At 46.7% G+C, this 15,293-nt stretch overlaps 1 protein-coding gene across 1 annotated transcript in view; it reads right to left on the bottom strand.

Moving 5' to 3' along the window:
* The window catches only part of LOC100518738 (neurotrophin receptor-interacting factor homolog), a 49,301-nt gene continuing 45,556 nt past the window's right edge, over positions 11,549-15,293 (bottom strand). The window contains 2 exon segments of the mRNA XM_013998887.2: positions 11,549-12,098; positions 12,100-13,274. Of these exon segments, the coding sequence (XP_013854341.2) occupies positions 12,044-12,098; positions 12,100-13,274 (1,230 nt within the window). The 3' untranslated portion in view covers positions 11,549-12,043.

The raw sequence follows: 15,293 nt of genomic DNA, 5'->3' as shown, positions 1-15,293 counted from the left end.
GTAATACCGCATCCTTAACCCACTGAGCAAGGCCAGGGATAGAACCCGCAACCTCATGGTTCCTAGTCGGATTGCATTAGCCACTGAGCCACGACGGGAACTCCTGGGGCTTTTCTTGTTTCTCTCTGGCTCGTATACTGCCATTATGCTTAAAACATTTTTATGTTTCAAAATATAAGAACATTTTGTTAATAAAACCGGTTTTAAAGGGCTACCAACTGGGAGGGACACATTTTCTGAGCGCTGATCAACTTGTTTCTCTATTTGGGCTGTTCCCTTTGCAATGGGTCATTTCTGTGGGTCTGTTGGAGTCTATTAAAAAGTTGATTTGAGGAGTCCCCTTAGTGGTGCAACAGCAAGGAATCCGACTAGGAACCATGAGGTTGCCGGTTCTATCCCTGGAGTCGCTCAGTGGGTTGAGGATCCGGAATTGCCGTGAGCTGTGGTGTAGGTCACACAGACGTGGCTCCGATCCTGTGTTGCAGTTGCTGTGGTGTAGGCTGTCAGCTTCGATTGGACCCCTAGCCTGGGAACCTCTATATGCTGCAGGTGCAGCCCTAAAAAGCAAAAAAAAAAAGTTATTTGGGAGTTCCCCTTCATGCTGCAGCAGAAATGAATCCTACTAGGAACCACGAGGTTGCAGTTTCCACCTCTGGCCTCCCTCAGTGGGTTAAAGACCCTGGGTTGCCCCAACTAGGTCTCATATGCCACTTGAATCTCCCTGTGTTGTGGTTGTGGCCCTGGTGTAATAGGGCAATTCCAGCTCCCACTCGACCCTTGGCCTAGGAACTTGCATGTGCCACAGGTGCGGCCCTAAAAAGACCAAAAAAAAAAAAAAAGGTTTATTTGGAGTTCCCTGGTGGCTCAGTGAGTTAAGGATCCTTTGTTGTCAGTGGCTTGGGTCGCTGATGTGGCACAGGCTGGATCCTGGCACAGGAACTTCTGCATGCCATGGATGTGACCAAAAAAAAAAAAGGTTATTAGGAAAGAAGGAAAAGCAGATGTTCATCACAGGCAGTTGAACCAGTACAAATATTTACTTGACCATTTGCTGTATGCTAGGAACCAGGCACAGCAAAGCAAGGAATAGAGATACTCACCTGCCCCCATGGGGCTGCTGCTGTAGACACACAATAAACCACAAACACTACAAAGGGGTGAACGATCACAGTCACTGTGGACACTGGGCATCTGGCTTCCAAGGGGCCGCGATTTCCACACCCTCTTCCATCCCTGTTCTCTCTTTCTGCCCCAGTATCGCCCCACTCCAGTCCAGCGACCGGCTCTTCTCCCTGCTGGGCATCACCCCTGCCACCCCACCCAGGGCCCAACCCCACAGGGTCTGCCCAACCAGGAGGTGGATGTGTAAGGCACAGTCACCAGAGCAGGTGGCTGTGGGAACCACAGATCTGGCAGACTCCAGGAAACAGAATCTGACCACTATTGGGAGCCCAACAAACTTTCCTGGCAGAGTCCCTTTCTCTATAGGCAGAGAGGTCTGGAAGGGTCTATTGCCTTTCTCTCAGCAGAAGGGCTCCAGAGGGTGAAGTGGTGAGTGTTGGGTCTGTATCTTCTCCCTGGGAACACCTCTTGTATTTATTTTAGAATCAAGCCAATGGGCTCATTTGCCCCAGTCATAACTGTGCTGAATCTTGATGATTCTGCATGCACCAGTCTGCATGCTGTTTCCCCATTATTTTGTTTATGTATTTATTTATTTGCTTTTTATGGCTGCACCTGCAGCATATGGAGGTTCCTAGGCTAGGGGTCAAGTCGGAGCTACAGCTGCTGCCTGTGCCACAGCCACAGCAATATGGGATCTGAGCTGAGTCTTCAACCTACACCACACACAGCTCACAGTAACACCTGATCCTTAACCCATGGAGCAGGGCCAGGGATCGAACCTGCATCCTCATAGATAGTAGTCAGGTTCGTTACCACTGAGCCACAACAGGAACTACCCCTATTATTTTAATTGTTTCTTTTCTAGTAGTTTTGTTTTCTCCTTGCTTATACTACAGAGTTTTATCTATTGCAGTAGTTCTCAAAGTGTGTGCTGTGGACACACCATGGGATTCCTGAAACCCTTTCTATGAGTCAGTGAGATTTTTTTGTTTTTGTTTTTGTATTTTCTTGAGCCGCTCCCACGGCATATGGAGGTGCCCGGGCTAGGGGCCTATTCCTAGGCCAGAGCCACAGCATTGCAGGATCTGAGCCGCCTCTGCGACCCACACCACAGCTCATGGCAACGCCAGATCCTTAACCCACTGATCAAGGCCAGGGATCGAACCTGCAACGTCATGGTTCCTAGTCGGATACGTTAACCACTGCACCATGACGGGAACTCTGAGTCAGTGAGTTCTAAACTAAGTTCATAATAATGCTTTTTTCCCCGACTCCCATTTTCTCACAAATGTAGAGTTTTTCAGAGGCTTCTTGATGAGTAACAGATTGAAGGTGTTAAAAAGAGTCAGACATCAGTATCTTGGCGAAAACAGATTTTATGCAGTAACTGCTGATGTAGGGGAAAGAGATAAGCTCCATTTGAAGATGTGCCCAACTGGTTGTTTTGAAGGGAGAATGAGGGAATCAGAAGGGGGGAGCGCGTGAGAAACGACAAAGCGTGGGTCGCTGTAAATGTGATGGGGCCATCTGTGTCTGCTGCTGGACATGCCCAGTTAGGAATTAGGGTTGGGGTAAGTTAGGGTTCTATCCTCCCACAGAGACTGGAGACAGAGGCCCAACCTTTTCTGATGACTGCATTTCAAAGGAATGGCTTTCAAGTCCCTGAGAAAGACACTTCTGAGTTGAAGGAAATACAAAGACATCTCAAAGGGGCAGAGAAAGGATTCACAATTGTAAACCCTTTTTAGTCAGGGCTCTAAGAAAGGGCCCTCAGGAGTTCCCGTCGTGGCTCAGTGGTTAACGAATCCGACTAGGAACCATGAGGTTGCGGGTTCGATCCCTGCCCTTGCTCAGTGGTTTGAGGATCTGGCATTGCAGTGAGCTGTGGTGTAGGTGGCAGACGCGGCTCAGATCCCGAGTTGCTGTAGCTCTGGTGTAGGCCGATGGCTACAGCTCCGATTCGACCCCTAGCCTGGGAACCTCCCTAAGCCGCAGGAGCGGCCCTAGAAATGGCAAAAAAAAAAAAAAAAAAAAAAAAAAAAAAAAAAAAAGGGGCCCTCAGGTGTTGGCTAGAGCAAACTGCAAATTCCTGGCAGCGTTTCTCAAGAAAGCATTTTGACCGGAGGCTAGGATCTCCATAGAGACACAGTCTTATGCTTCTAGAAGCCATGTAAGTGTGTGGTCATATCTTAGCACAAAGTTTTGGACAGAGTTCTTATTTGCTGAGAGTTGTGCAATTCTCAGAGGCATAAGTGGTTATGATACTCCAGCTGCCTTCAGGCAGGCCAAACGTTAAAGAGATCTGCAAAGAATAAAACAGTTTCCTAGGGTTCCATCGTGGCCTAGCGGTTAAGGATCTGCTATTGCGATTGCCTGTAGCACGGTCACTGCTGTGGCGCAGGTTCCATCCCTGGCCTGGGAACGTCTACATGCTCCGGGAGGCCAAACACCAAAAAACCCAGATGCCTACCCGGCTAGCTAAGTGATCTTAAGAAAGTCTCCGTACCTCTCTAAGACTCAGATACCTCACCTGTAAAATAATGTTGGCTCCCTCAGAGGCCTGTGATGAGAAGGAAAGAAACTGATGGTAAATGTGAAATAGTTAATGCGAGTCCGGCACAGAATCAGTGCTAGATGTACAACACACGCTACTCGCACGGAGCGGCTGATGTGAATGCGCTTGCGAATAGATATATAACACGTGATACATAACACCTGTTCCTATTTCATACACCTTTTTGTTTTTTTGCTTATTGGTTTTTTGTTTTTATCTTTTTAGGGCTGCACCTGCGGCATATGAAGGTTCCCAGGCTAGGGGTCGAATCGGAGCTGTAGCTGCCGGCCTACACCACAGCCATAGCAACGCAGGATCTGAGCCGTGTCTGCAACCTACACCACAGCTCACAGCAACGCCAGATCCTTAACCCATTGAGTGAGGCCAGGGATCGAACCTGAAACCTCATGGTTCCTAGTTGGATTCGTTTCCGCTAAACCACGACAGGAACTCCCACCTTTTTATTTGGAAAAATTTCAGAGAGATTTCAACAGAAACATTAGTTGCAAGTTCACCGACAGTAATATTTTGCCACATTTCCTCTTTCCTTCTCTCTCTCTCATTACACACAATCAGGAAAATATTTTGTCAGCCATTTATACAAATTTTTTTTTTTTTTTTTTGTATATGGAAAGTTCCCAGGATAGGGGGCCAATCGGAGCTGCAGCTGCTGGCCTACCCTGCAGCCGCAGCAACACACGATCCGAGCTGAGTCTGTGAGCTACACCACAGCTCACGGCAATGCTGGATCCTTAACCCACTGAGTGAGGCCAGGGATCGAACCTGAATCCTCATGGATGCTAGTCGGGTTCTTAACCCGACAAACAATAAATAAGTGCTGGAGAGGGTGTGGAGAAAAAGGAACCCTAGTACACTGTTGGTGGGATTGTCAATTGGTGCAACCACTGTAGAAAACAGTCTGGAGATTCCTCAGAAAACTCAAAATAGAACTCCCATTTGATCCAGCAATCCCACTCCTGGGCATCTATCCAGAGAAAACCACAACTCACAAAGACACATGTACTCCGATGTTCACTGCAGCACTATTTTCAATAGCTAAGACATGGAAGCAACCTAAATGTTCATCAACAGAGGAGTGGATCCAGAAGACGTGGTACATAGACACAATGCAATATTACTCGGCCGTTAAAAGGAACGAAATAACAGCATTTGCAGCAACATGGATGGACCTAGAAATTATGCTAAGTGAAGTCAGTCAGACAATGAGACACCAACATCAAATGCTATCACTGACATGCGGAATCTGAAAAAAGGACACGTGAACTTCTTTGCAGAACAGATACTGACTCACAGACTTTGAACAACTTATGTTTTCCAAAGGAGACAGTTCGGGGGGTAGGGGGAATGCGCTGGGGTTGTGGGATGGAAGACCTATAACAATCATCACTGGATTGTGATGATCATTGTACAACTATAAATGAAATAAATTCATTGAGTAATAAAAATAAAAAAGATTTGCTTTTCCATAACCAATAAAATTCTATCAACCACACATACAAATAAAAAAAATAATTTTTTTTTTTTTTTTGCTTTTTATAGGGCCACACTTTTGGCATATGAAAATTCCCAGGCTAGGGGTTGAACTGGAGCTGCCAGCCCACACCACAGCCACAGCAACATGGGATGCAAGCTGCATCTGCAACCCACAGCACAGCTCACTAAACGAGGCCAAGGATCGAACCTGTGTCCTCATGGATACTAGTAGGGGTTGTTACTGCTTGCCACAACAGGAATTCCTAAAACCATTTTTTCAATTGAAGTACACTTAATTTACAAGGCAGTGTTAGCTCAGGTGTACCACGAAGTGCCACATGTACCTACATTCTTTTTCAGATTCTTTTCCAGGTCCTATTTTCCTCATCATCCTGCTAGTGCTCAAGTTAAAAAAAAATAAGTAAATAAGCCTGTTATTGGAGTTCCCATCATGGCTGGGTGGTTAATGAACCCAACTAGGATCCATGAGAATGTGGGTTTGATCCCTGGCCTTGCTCAGTGGGTTAAGGATCCCACATTGCTGTGAGCTGTGGTGTAGGTCGCAGACATGGCTGGGATCCTGAGTTGCTGTGGTTGTGGCAGAGGCCAGCAGCTACAGCTCTGATTCAACCCCTAGCCTGGGAACCTCCATACGCTGCAGGTGCAGCTCTAAAAAGACAAAAAGGCAAAAAGGCAAAAAAAAAAAAAAAAAAAAAAGCCTGCTATCCAGCATTTCTTCAGTGAACAAAGAAAGCTGTTATGTACTAGGAACTGTTTGGCAGTAAAGAAGACAAAATCCTGACTGACCCTCATAAACTTACATTTGTGTGTGTCGGGGATTGTTAGGGTTTGTTTTTTTTTTTTTGCCTTTTCTAGGGTGGCTCCCGAAGCATATGGAGGTTCCCAGGCTAGGGGTTTAATTGGAGCTACAGCCACTAGCCTATGCCAGAGCCACAGCAACGTGGGATCCGAGCCGCGTCTGTGACCTACACCACAGCTCACGGCAACGCCGGATCCTTAACCCTGAGCAAGGCCAGGGATCAAACCCTCAACCTCTTGGTTCCTAGTCGGATTCGTTAATCACTGCGCCACGATGGGAACTCCTAGACATATTTTAAATACAGTCTATTTTATGTCGGATGGTATCCATCAGGATGGACTAGGTTCTCCTGGGGTAACAAGCGAGCCCCACTCTCAGTGGCTTCAATCTGTTCGCACTCACTGGGCACTGGGCTGGCAGCGGGGTGGGCGGGCAGGGGGTGGTGTCCAGGTCCTCACAACCTCTCTGGATGGAGAAGCTGCTGTTTTGACTGTTGCTGGCCCCCAGCCTCCCACCAGAGGCTTCTGGTCTCAACTCCCTTGGACCCCACAGCAGCGATCACATGCACGGCTCGGCTGAGCGCCTCTCCGCGGGATCTGCAACGACTCAGCCCAGCCTGCTTGAGGGCCGGGGACAGAGAAAGTGCCAGCTGCTGAGAAGACGGTGGTCTCCGTGGGACTTCAAGTTCCCTGGGACTTCTGCTCTGAGAACTTCAAGGTCAAAAAAAGAGCACAGTGGGTGGGGAATCTTTAAGATGAAGCTGTGACGTTTACATGGAGAGTGAGCAGGACAGACTACGAAAACAGACTACACAACCTGAAAGCAGAAGAGACCTAAACATAGACACAAAGGCTCCTACATCAGTTAGATTTCTGATGAGAATTAGATCATAGCATAAAGAATCCCTGGGTAATAGCAGATACACAGAGCACACTGTTTGATGGCCAACTGACAAAATTCATACAGCCTTAGCGTCCCGTCTAAAGAGCTAAGATTTTAAGAGCTGATCGTGTCCAAAGAAAATCAGAGCTTCCATGGTCTCCAGAAGGCAAACATACACGCCATTAGTGGATCTGAATCATCCGAGGTCAAGAGCATTCTGCTATTCTGCTTACGGTCGTCAGGAAATATCGTGGCACAGAACACCTGCACAGTAAGTAAAATTCCACCTGGTAAGCTTGATCCAGACTTTATGAAGAAGGCTCAACATTTAAATTTGTATCTTGTGTACAGGGTGTTTACAGGACAAAAAAATAAATGCACTCTTTTTTTGTTGTCTTATCAAGACATTGCGGCATTTAAGCGAAGCCTCGAGTAGGGCTTGGGATTCAAGTCTGCAAGGTGGAATCACGGCAGGGCCTGTGGAATGATGTTCCTGAAAACCGATCCCAAGCAGGATCTGGATGAACCGTCAGCTTCACTCACATGTGTAGACAGAGCAGCAGTGTAAAGTTTAAAGGAACAGGTTCTGTAAATTCTGCAAGCTGTATCCATGCAGGAAAGCTTGGGCCAAAGGGTGCACACAGCAGGTCTGAGGCTGAGAGTTTTAGGAGGTCCTGTGGGCAAGGCTGGCCCTTGGCTGGCCTGCGGGAACTGGGCTTTTAGTGCTGTCTGTACTTTAACTGACAAGGCTGTGTCCCTGTGCCTGGACTGTGGAAATATGTGTGATCTACTCCAAGCGCCTGGGAGCCTGGGATGTGGTGCATGCTGGCAGAAGGTGCCTTTTTGCCTGGTCTCTCGTGTGCTTTGTGTGAGCCCCTCAGGAGAGGGAAGGTGCTGGAAGCCTGCACAGGGACATCAGGGAGATTTTGCCGGCCTTTTCGCTTATGATCCATCCCTCATGCTACTCCCTTGCCGACACTCTCGGCCACGAATACAACTATATGCTGAGCCCATGAGTTATTCCAGGAAATCTCTGGATGTGGACGTGGTCTTGTGGACCCCCAAGAGTTCCACCGCTGCTTTTATCAAAAATATATTTAGGAGTGGAATTCCCTAGTGGCACGGCAGGTTAAGGATCCAGCACTGTCGCTGATGTGGCAAAGATTTGATCCCTGGCCCGGAAACTTCCACAATGCCAGGCACAGCCAGAAAAACAACAACAACAACAACAACAACAACAAACTATAAATTTAAGTGAAACCAAGAGGAAACAGCCATCTGGATGCACACGTTTGAGACTACTCTTCACATGTTGGGATGGGTCCAGGAGTCCGAGATTCTAGCACTTCCCTTCAGGTGGGTCTTATGCATATTCTGATTTGGAACCAGTGGCCTCTGGGTGTGAGGATGATTTGGCTGGAAAGGTCTCAGGGTCCCATTTCAAAGGAGCCCACTGCTTGGGCCCTTAAGGGCCTCGGGAGTTCGCTTTATGAAAGGGCAGCTCTCCCCGAGCAGGGCCTGAGGCACTGAGGGCATACACAGCAGCTGCAGCCCCCCATGTGCCCTCAGGCATCCGCACTCTCTGGGAGCCCGTGACCCCTAAGCCCCTGAGGGGTGCCCCGTTTGGAAAGAAGGGACTTGAGGCCACCACACACCATCTTCCAAACTCACATCTCTAAGACATGCCTTCAGTGCATGAGGCCACTCTCAAGACCTGGCAAATGGAAACATCTCTCAGATGTTTGCTCAAGAAGAACAAACAGTCGTCTGTTAGGCAAGTCCTTCTCCCAGGCCTCAGTGTCTCCCAAAATCGACAAGCTTGCAGGACCAACTGCCTGACCAGGAAGCAGATCCTGTTCTGTGCAGGTTGCACTAGGAAGGTATTTCCGATTTCAACCCCGGGTCTCACGTGAATCATAGGGCTGTTAGTTCACGGGTCTCAAGGAAAGTATCAGGTAGCTGCCCGGTGACCCTGGGGGAGCACACTCAGTACCTGTGCTTATGAAAAGTCCCTCAGAAGGGATTCCACCCGGCTGGCCCAGGATATCAGCCTCTCTCCCAGCCCCCACTTTCTGGGGCCTCCTGACGAGGAGGTGATAAGGCTTCTGGAAAATTGAACCTCAGAGCCTTGAAAGACTAATTCATCTCCTTTAATTCCAGGGACTTCTAAGAAGCCAAGGAGCCTTCCTGCTCTAATGGAGTCAACTCCGGCCCAGGAGAAGACGGACATCTTTTCTTTAAGGTCTTGCTTCTTCAATCGACTTACGATCACAGCGACACGGAACCCAAAGGAAACCTGTTCATAATCCCACCAATCAACTGCAGGTGTCCTCATGTAGTTTTGCTCACCTACAGGTTCACGTTTGCAATAACTGGTTACCCAAACGAGCAGTGTAGCAGAATATGAAGTACTACAGAAGGTTTAAAATGGGAAACAGCTGTCTTCTGACCCACTTCACCCCATCGTCACAGACCCCAGCAGCCACCTTTAATCATTGCTGGCTCTTCCGGAGGTCGCCTCTGTAATTCTGATCTTTCACGGTCTATGTACTTTACTGACTGCCTGCTCTGATACGGAGTTTTGTTTGTTTGTTTGCTTTCTTTTTAGAGCTAGGTTCCCAAACTAGGGATCGAATTGGACCTGTAGCTGCTGGCCCACACCACAGCCACAGCCACGCTAGATCTGAGCTGAGTCTGCAATGCCAGATCCTTAACCCACTGAGCAATGCCAGGGATGGAACCTGCGTCCTCATGGATTCTAGTCAGATTTGTTTCCACTACAACGGGACCTGCTGATAAGCTTAGATTTGACTCACACTGTTGCGCCTCTACTTGCTTCCAGTTTTTGAGACATGACCGTTTAGCATCTCCTAAGTAATCTGATGTACTCTATTAAAAACCCCACTTCCTAAGACGAGAATACAGGTACACTGGGAGTTCCTCTTGTGGCTCAGTGGGTTAAGAACCTGACTCTCTGAGGGCTCGGGTTCAATCTCTGGTCCCACTCAGTGGGATGAGGATCTGGCATTGCGTGAGCGGTGGCGCTGTGGCTGTGGCTGTGGCCGTGGCCGGCAGCTGCAGCTCTGACCTCCCTTCTACTTTTCTTCCCCCTCTACTCTGCAAGAGCTGCAGTCTGTATCAATACTATTGGTAACAGGACTGGGAACAATGGCACTGCATTCTGCTGCCATTATGAAACCCTAGTGTCACAGCTCCAGGGTTCTTCCTAAAATTAAAAAAAAAAGGAGTTCCTGTTGTGGCTCGGCAGTTAGCGAACCCGACTAGCATCCATGAGGATGCAGGTTTGATCCCTGGCCTTGTTCAATGGGTTAAGGATCTGGCATTGCCGTGATCTGTGATGGAGGCTGCAGACTCGGCTTGGATCCTTCGTTGCTGTGACTCTGGCGTAGGTCAGCAGCCACAGCCCTGACTGAACCCCTAACCTGGGAACCTCCATATGCCATGGATGCAGCCCTAAGAAAACCCTAAAAGGATCAACAACAACAAAAAAAACCAAAGCCCCAAACAGTATCTACTGTTTATTTCACAGCCATGCAAACACTGTTTAGTGAAGGACCAAACAAAACATTTCACCCTTTCGTTCCAGTTTCATGAGTCCTCTGCCTCTTTCAGGAAGTATTAACAGCAGAGTCAAATGAATACTCCTTCCTAAGGTTTGCTTCACGTATGGATTACAATTGTCTTCTACAATCTGCATGTTATTTTCCAAAGAATTTGTTTACTTTTGTGTGTGATTTGTTTGTTTCTGCTTTTTTTTTTGCTTTTTTGCCTTTTCTGGGGCCGCTTCCCGCGGCATATGGAGGTTCCCAGGCTAGGGGTCTAACCAGAGCTGTAGCTGCCGGCCTACGCCACAACCACAGCAATACGGGATCCGAGCCTCATCTGCAACCTATACCACAACTCACGGCAACGCTGGATCCGTAACCCACTGAGCAAGGCCAGGGATCGAACCCGCCACCTCATGGTTCCTAGTCGGATTTGTTAACTACTGAGCTACGAGGGGAACTCCAGAATTTGTTTACTTTTAAGCCTGTAATTCACCTTTCCCTTTTTAAATTAGAACAAACATTTCTTTTCCTTAAAAAAATATTCAAGTTGCATGGTGGCTCAGTGGGTTAAGGGGCTGGTGTTGTCACAGCTGTGGTGCTGGTTAATGCCATGCTGCAGGTTTGATTCCTGGCCCAGGAACTTCTTTGTGCCTTGGGCATGTGCCCAACTCCCCAATCATATTCCATTCTTAGTTTCAAAATTATCCTTTCTAGATGTTTTTGCAATATCTTTTATAATTTTTTTGGCTGCACCCAAGGCACATGAAAATTCCCAGGTCAGGGATCAAACCCAGGCTGCTGCAGTGAAAATGCTTGATCCTTAACCTGCTGTGCCACAAGAGAACTCCCATTTTGCTTTTATTTTTATTTATTTATTTTTTTCTTTTTAGGGCCACACCTGTAGCACGTCAAAGTTTCTAAGCAAGGGGTCGAATTGGAGCTACAGCTGCTGGCCTATGCCAAAACCACAGCCACAGAAATGCCAGATATGGGCCACGTTTGCAACCTACACCACAACTCACAGCAACACCAGATCCTTTAAACCCTGAAGGAGGCCAGGGATCGAACCCACATCCTCACAATTATTAGGTCCATTTCTATTGAGCCATAATGGGAACTCCCCATTTTGTGTTTTTAATTGTTTGTTTACAGTAAACATGTCTGGCTTCAAATTTCATCTTTAAACACCACCTTCCTCATGCAATGCTGAGTGGGGCTTTCAGTCTGCCATCATTTCCAGGAATGTTAAGGGGACAGGGTCTGATTGAGTTTGGGTAGCTTTTTGCACTAAAAAGATTATCCAGTGGATACGACTCCATTGAGTTTTTTAACTCCTGCTGAGAGCTCTGACTGGTGTTTTTCATGTGGTTATATTCATAGCATCTCAGCAAAAGGCAGAGGTAAATAAATTTTAGTGTACACATAAAGCACTTTTAGAAACTGCACTTTTTTTTTTTTAAACTGCTAGAGATTCTGATTTAGTAAGATGAGGGTAAGTTTGGTAGTGTGCATTTTACACATATACACTCCAAGCAATTGTAATAAATGTGGTCATGAGTCTACACTCTGAGAACCATACCTTGGTCATCTGATGTCTGTCTAGTAAAGAAAGTCTGGCAGTGAGTTTTCCATCCATTCACAGGGTTTCTCTCCCATGGGTTTTCTCATGTTGAATAAGGGATGTACTATAACTGAAAGCTTTCCCACTTTCATTACATTCATAGGGTTTCTCTCCAGTGTGAATTCTCTGATGCCTAGTAAGCTGACACCGCTGGCTAAAGGCCTTTTCACAGTGACTACATTCATAGGGTTTTTCTCCAGTATGTGTTCTCTCGTGTTTTGTAAGAGTTGATCGATCACTGAAGGCTTTTCCACAGTCAATACATTCATAGGGCTTTTCTCCAGTATGTGTTCTCTGATGTTCAGTAAGGCGTGACCTCTGACTGAAAGCTTTAACACACATATTACACTGATAGGGCTTCTCTCCAACATGTGTTCTCTGATGCACAATGAGAGGAGACCTCTGGCTGAAAGCTTTCCCACAATGACTGCATTCATAAGGTTTCTCTCCAGTATGTGTTCGCTGATGCACAATAAGCTGAGATCGCTGCCGAAAAGCTTTCCCACAGTCATTACATTCATATGGTTTCTCTCCAGAATGAATTCTCTGATGTGAAAGAAGGTGAGAGCTCCCAGTGAAGCCTTTCCCACAAAGATTGCATTCGAACGGCTTCTCTCCAGTATGACTTCTCTGATGTTCAATAAGGTGAGAGCTCCCAGTGAAGGCTTTATCACACTGACCGCATTTATATGGCTTCTCTCCAGTGTGAATTCTCAGATGCCTAATAAGCTGAGTGCTTCGAATGAAAGACTTTCCACACTGGTTACATTCATAGGGTTTCTCTCCAGTGTGAGTCCTTTTATGTGCAACAAAGTCAGAACTTTGGCTGAAGGACTTTCCACAATGAGTACATTCATATGGTTTCTCTCCAGTATGAATTCTTTGGTGTACGATAAGGTTAGAATTCCACCTGAAAGATTTTCCACATTCATGACATTTATATGGTTTTTCTCCAGTGTGAGTTCGCTGATGTCTAAGAAGTTTGGAACTCTGGGTGAAGGATTTCCCACACTGTTTACATTCATAGGGCTTTTCTCCAGTGTGTGTCCTCTGGTGTACAACAAGGTCATAGCTCTGGCTGAAAGACTTTCCACACTGAGTACATTCATAGGGCTTTTCTCCAGTGTGTGTCCTCTGGTGTACAACAAGCTTGGAGCAACAGCTGAAAGATTTTCCACACTGATTACAAGCATATGGCTTCTTTCTGGTCTGAATGATGCCACAGTCAGTAAAAGACAAGGCCACATGGAAGGCATCGCAGTCCTCCTCACATCTGAATGGTGCTTCTGCAAGGTCATTTATCTCAGTTTGTGCAAGGCATTCGTCACACTCATGCTGACTTTCCCCAAAAGGCATGGGCTTATGTTCATTCAGAGACAAATTATGATTAATGATGTTTCCATAGTCCTTACCATCATCACTGTTCTCTGCCGAAAAAATTGTATGAAGAAAACGAAGGGAGGTACCATAGCTGAAAGAGTCACTACTGACAGTATAAAGATAAGGTTTTTTATTTTCCATTTCAACATTTGCAGGTTTATTCAAGTAAATTCTCTGACAAAAGCCTATAGCACGTTGATAATCTTCACAGGGCCTCAGATCAGCCCAGCCTTGCTGACGATTAATGAAAACTGAATTCTGTTCCAACTTTTTAACCGGGGAGTTGAACTTAAGGAAATATGTTCTTACGGGTAATGTCGGAGGTAGGATGCTTAAATTCAGATAACACCCCCCTTGAGCAAATAGTCTTTCTGAGGTGGGTACCACTGGACTCTGAGGGTCCTTCTGATGCTCCCTTAGTTGCTCCCTAGAATGCTGCATTTCTAATGCGACCAACCAGGGGCCCTCCTCCTGTACACAGTGTTTTACTTCCAAGTGGTGGGAGGGCCCTTCTATAGCAATATCCTCTTTGGAAGGTGACTCTTTCCGTTCCAGCGCAGACTTCTGGTCTGAAAAAAATCCAAAATGCCTGAATTACTGGAGAAGCTTGAGAAGGGAGTGTGGGATGAAGGAGACCACCAAGTATGAGCGGTATCTCTGGGTTTGTTTCCATTCCATGGACTGTGATTTCATGCATGACGTGAAAGAGGGGGATGGCTCAGCAAATAGGAAATCAGTGCTAAAATACAAAGAACAGCAAAGACAATGAAGAGATGACCCAAGGGAAATGGTTCCCAAAGAGGGAGCACATGAATAAAATAACCAGGGAAGGGTGAAGATTAAAGGAGAAATCCAGAAAAAAATTGGGGTCTGAAGGTATACAGCCATCAATCACCAACAAAGATACCTCCATCCTCTTTGCTGGGACTTCTGAATATGGTACCTTATTTGGAGAATGTGTCTTTACAAACGTGTTAAGGATTTGACATGGGGAGATCGGGTGGGTCCCAAATGTTACCACAGTGTCCTTATAAGCGGGAGGCAGAGGCACAGAGAAGGCAATGTGAACATGGAGCAAAGAGATTTGAAAGTGCTAGCCTTAAAGAATGAAGTGATGTGGGCACAGATTGAGAAATACCTCAATCTTATGATCTGCAATCTTAGCCTGTCTATTTCCTGGTGCTGGATCATGAAATGGGATCCCAAACACCAACACTGACTTAATATTCTTTCTTTTGGGGGGGCTGGGGGAGCACCTGTGACATATGGAAGTTCCTGGACCAGGAATCGAATCCGAGATGCAGCTGCGACTTACGTCACAGCTGTGGAAAAGCCAGAACCATAACCTACTGTGCCACAGCAGGAACTCCTGACTTAATATTCTTAACACATCATTTCTACCATCATATCAGGCTGCCAAACAGAGAAGAAAAGTCTCTTTAACCACTCCAAAACAAGTGCTAAGTTTCCCCCAGGGTGTTTGGCTACATTGGGTCACTTAAGTGGACCCCACCAACTGGCGACTTTTTTTTTTTAGGGCCACACCTGCATGCCACACATGAAAATTTCCAGACTGGGGTTGAACCGGAGTTGTAGCTGCTAGCCTACATCACAGCCACAGCAATGCGGGATCTGAGTGCATCTGTGACCTTCACTGCAGCTCAGAGCAATGCTGCATCCTTAAGCCACCGAGTTGAGGCCAGGAATTGAACCCACATCCTCACAGGTACTAGTTGAGTTCTCAACCCACTAAGCCACAACAGGAACTCCTATCTGGCAACTCCTGAGGCTCATTTTTCTTGGTGTTAATCTAGGAATAAGAATACTTAATTTACATGGGTTGCTTAG

This window comes from Sus scrofa, chromosome 6 (genome assembly GCF_000003025.6).
Source record: "Sus scrofa isolate TJ Tabasco breed Duroc chromosome 6, Sscrofa11.1, whole genome shotgun sequence".
Lineage (NCBI taxonomy): Eukaryota > Metazoa > Chordata > Mammalia > Artiodactyla > Suidae > Sus > Sus scrofa.
Note: the sequence above shows the minus strand (reverse complement) of the source record. Positions and strands in the feature narration are given on the sequence as shown.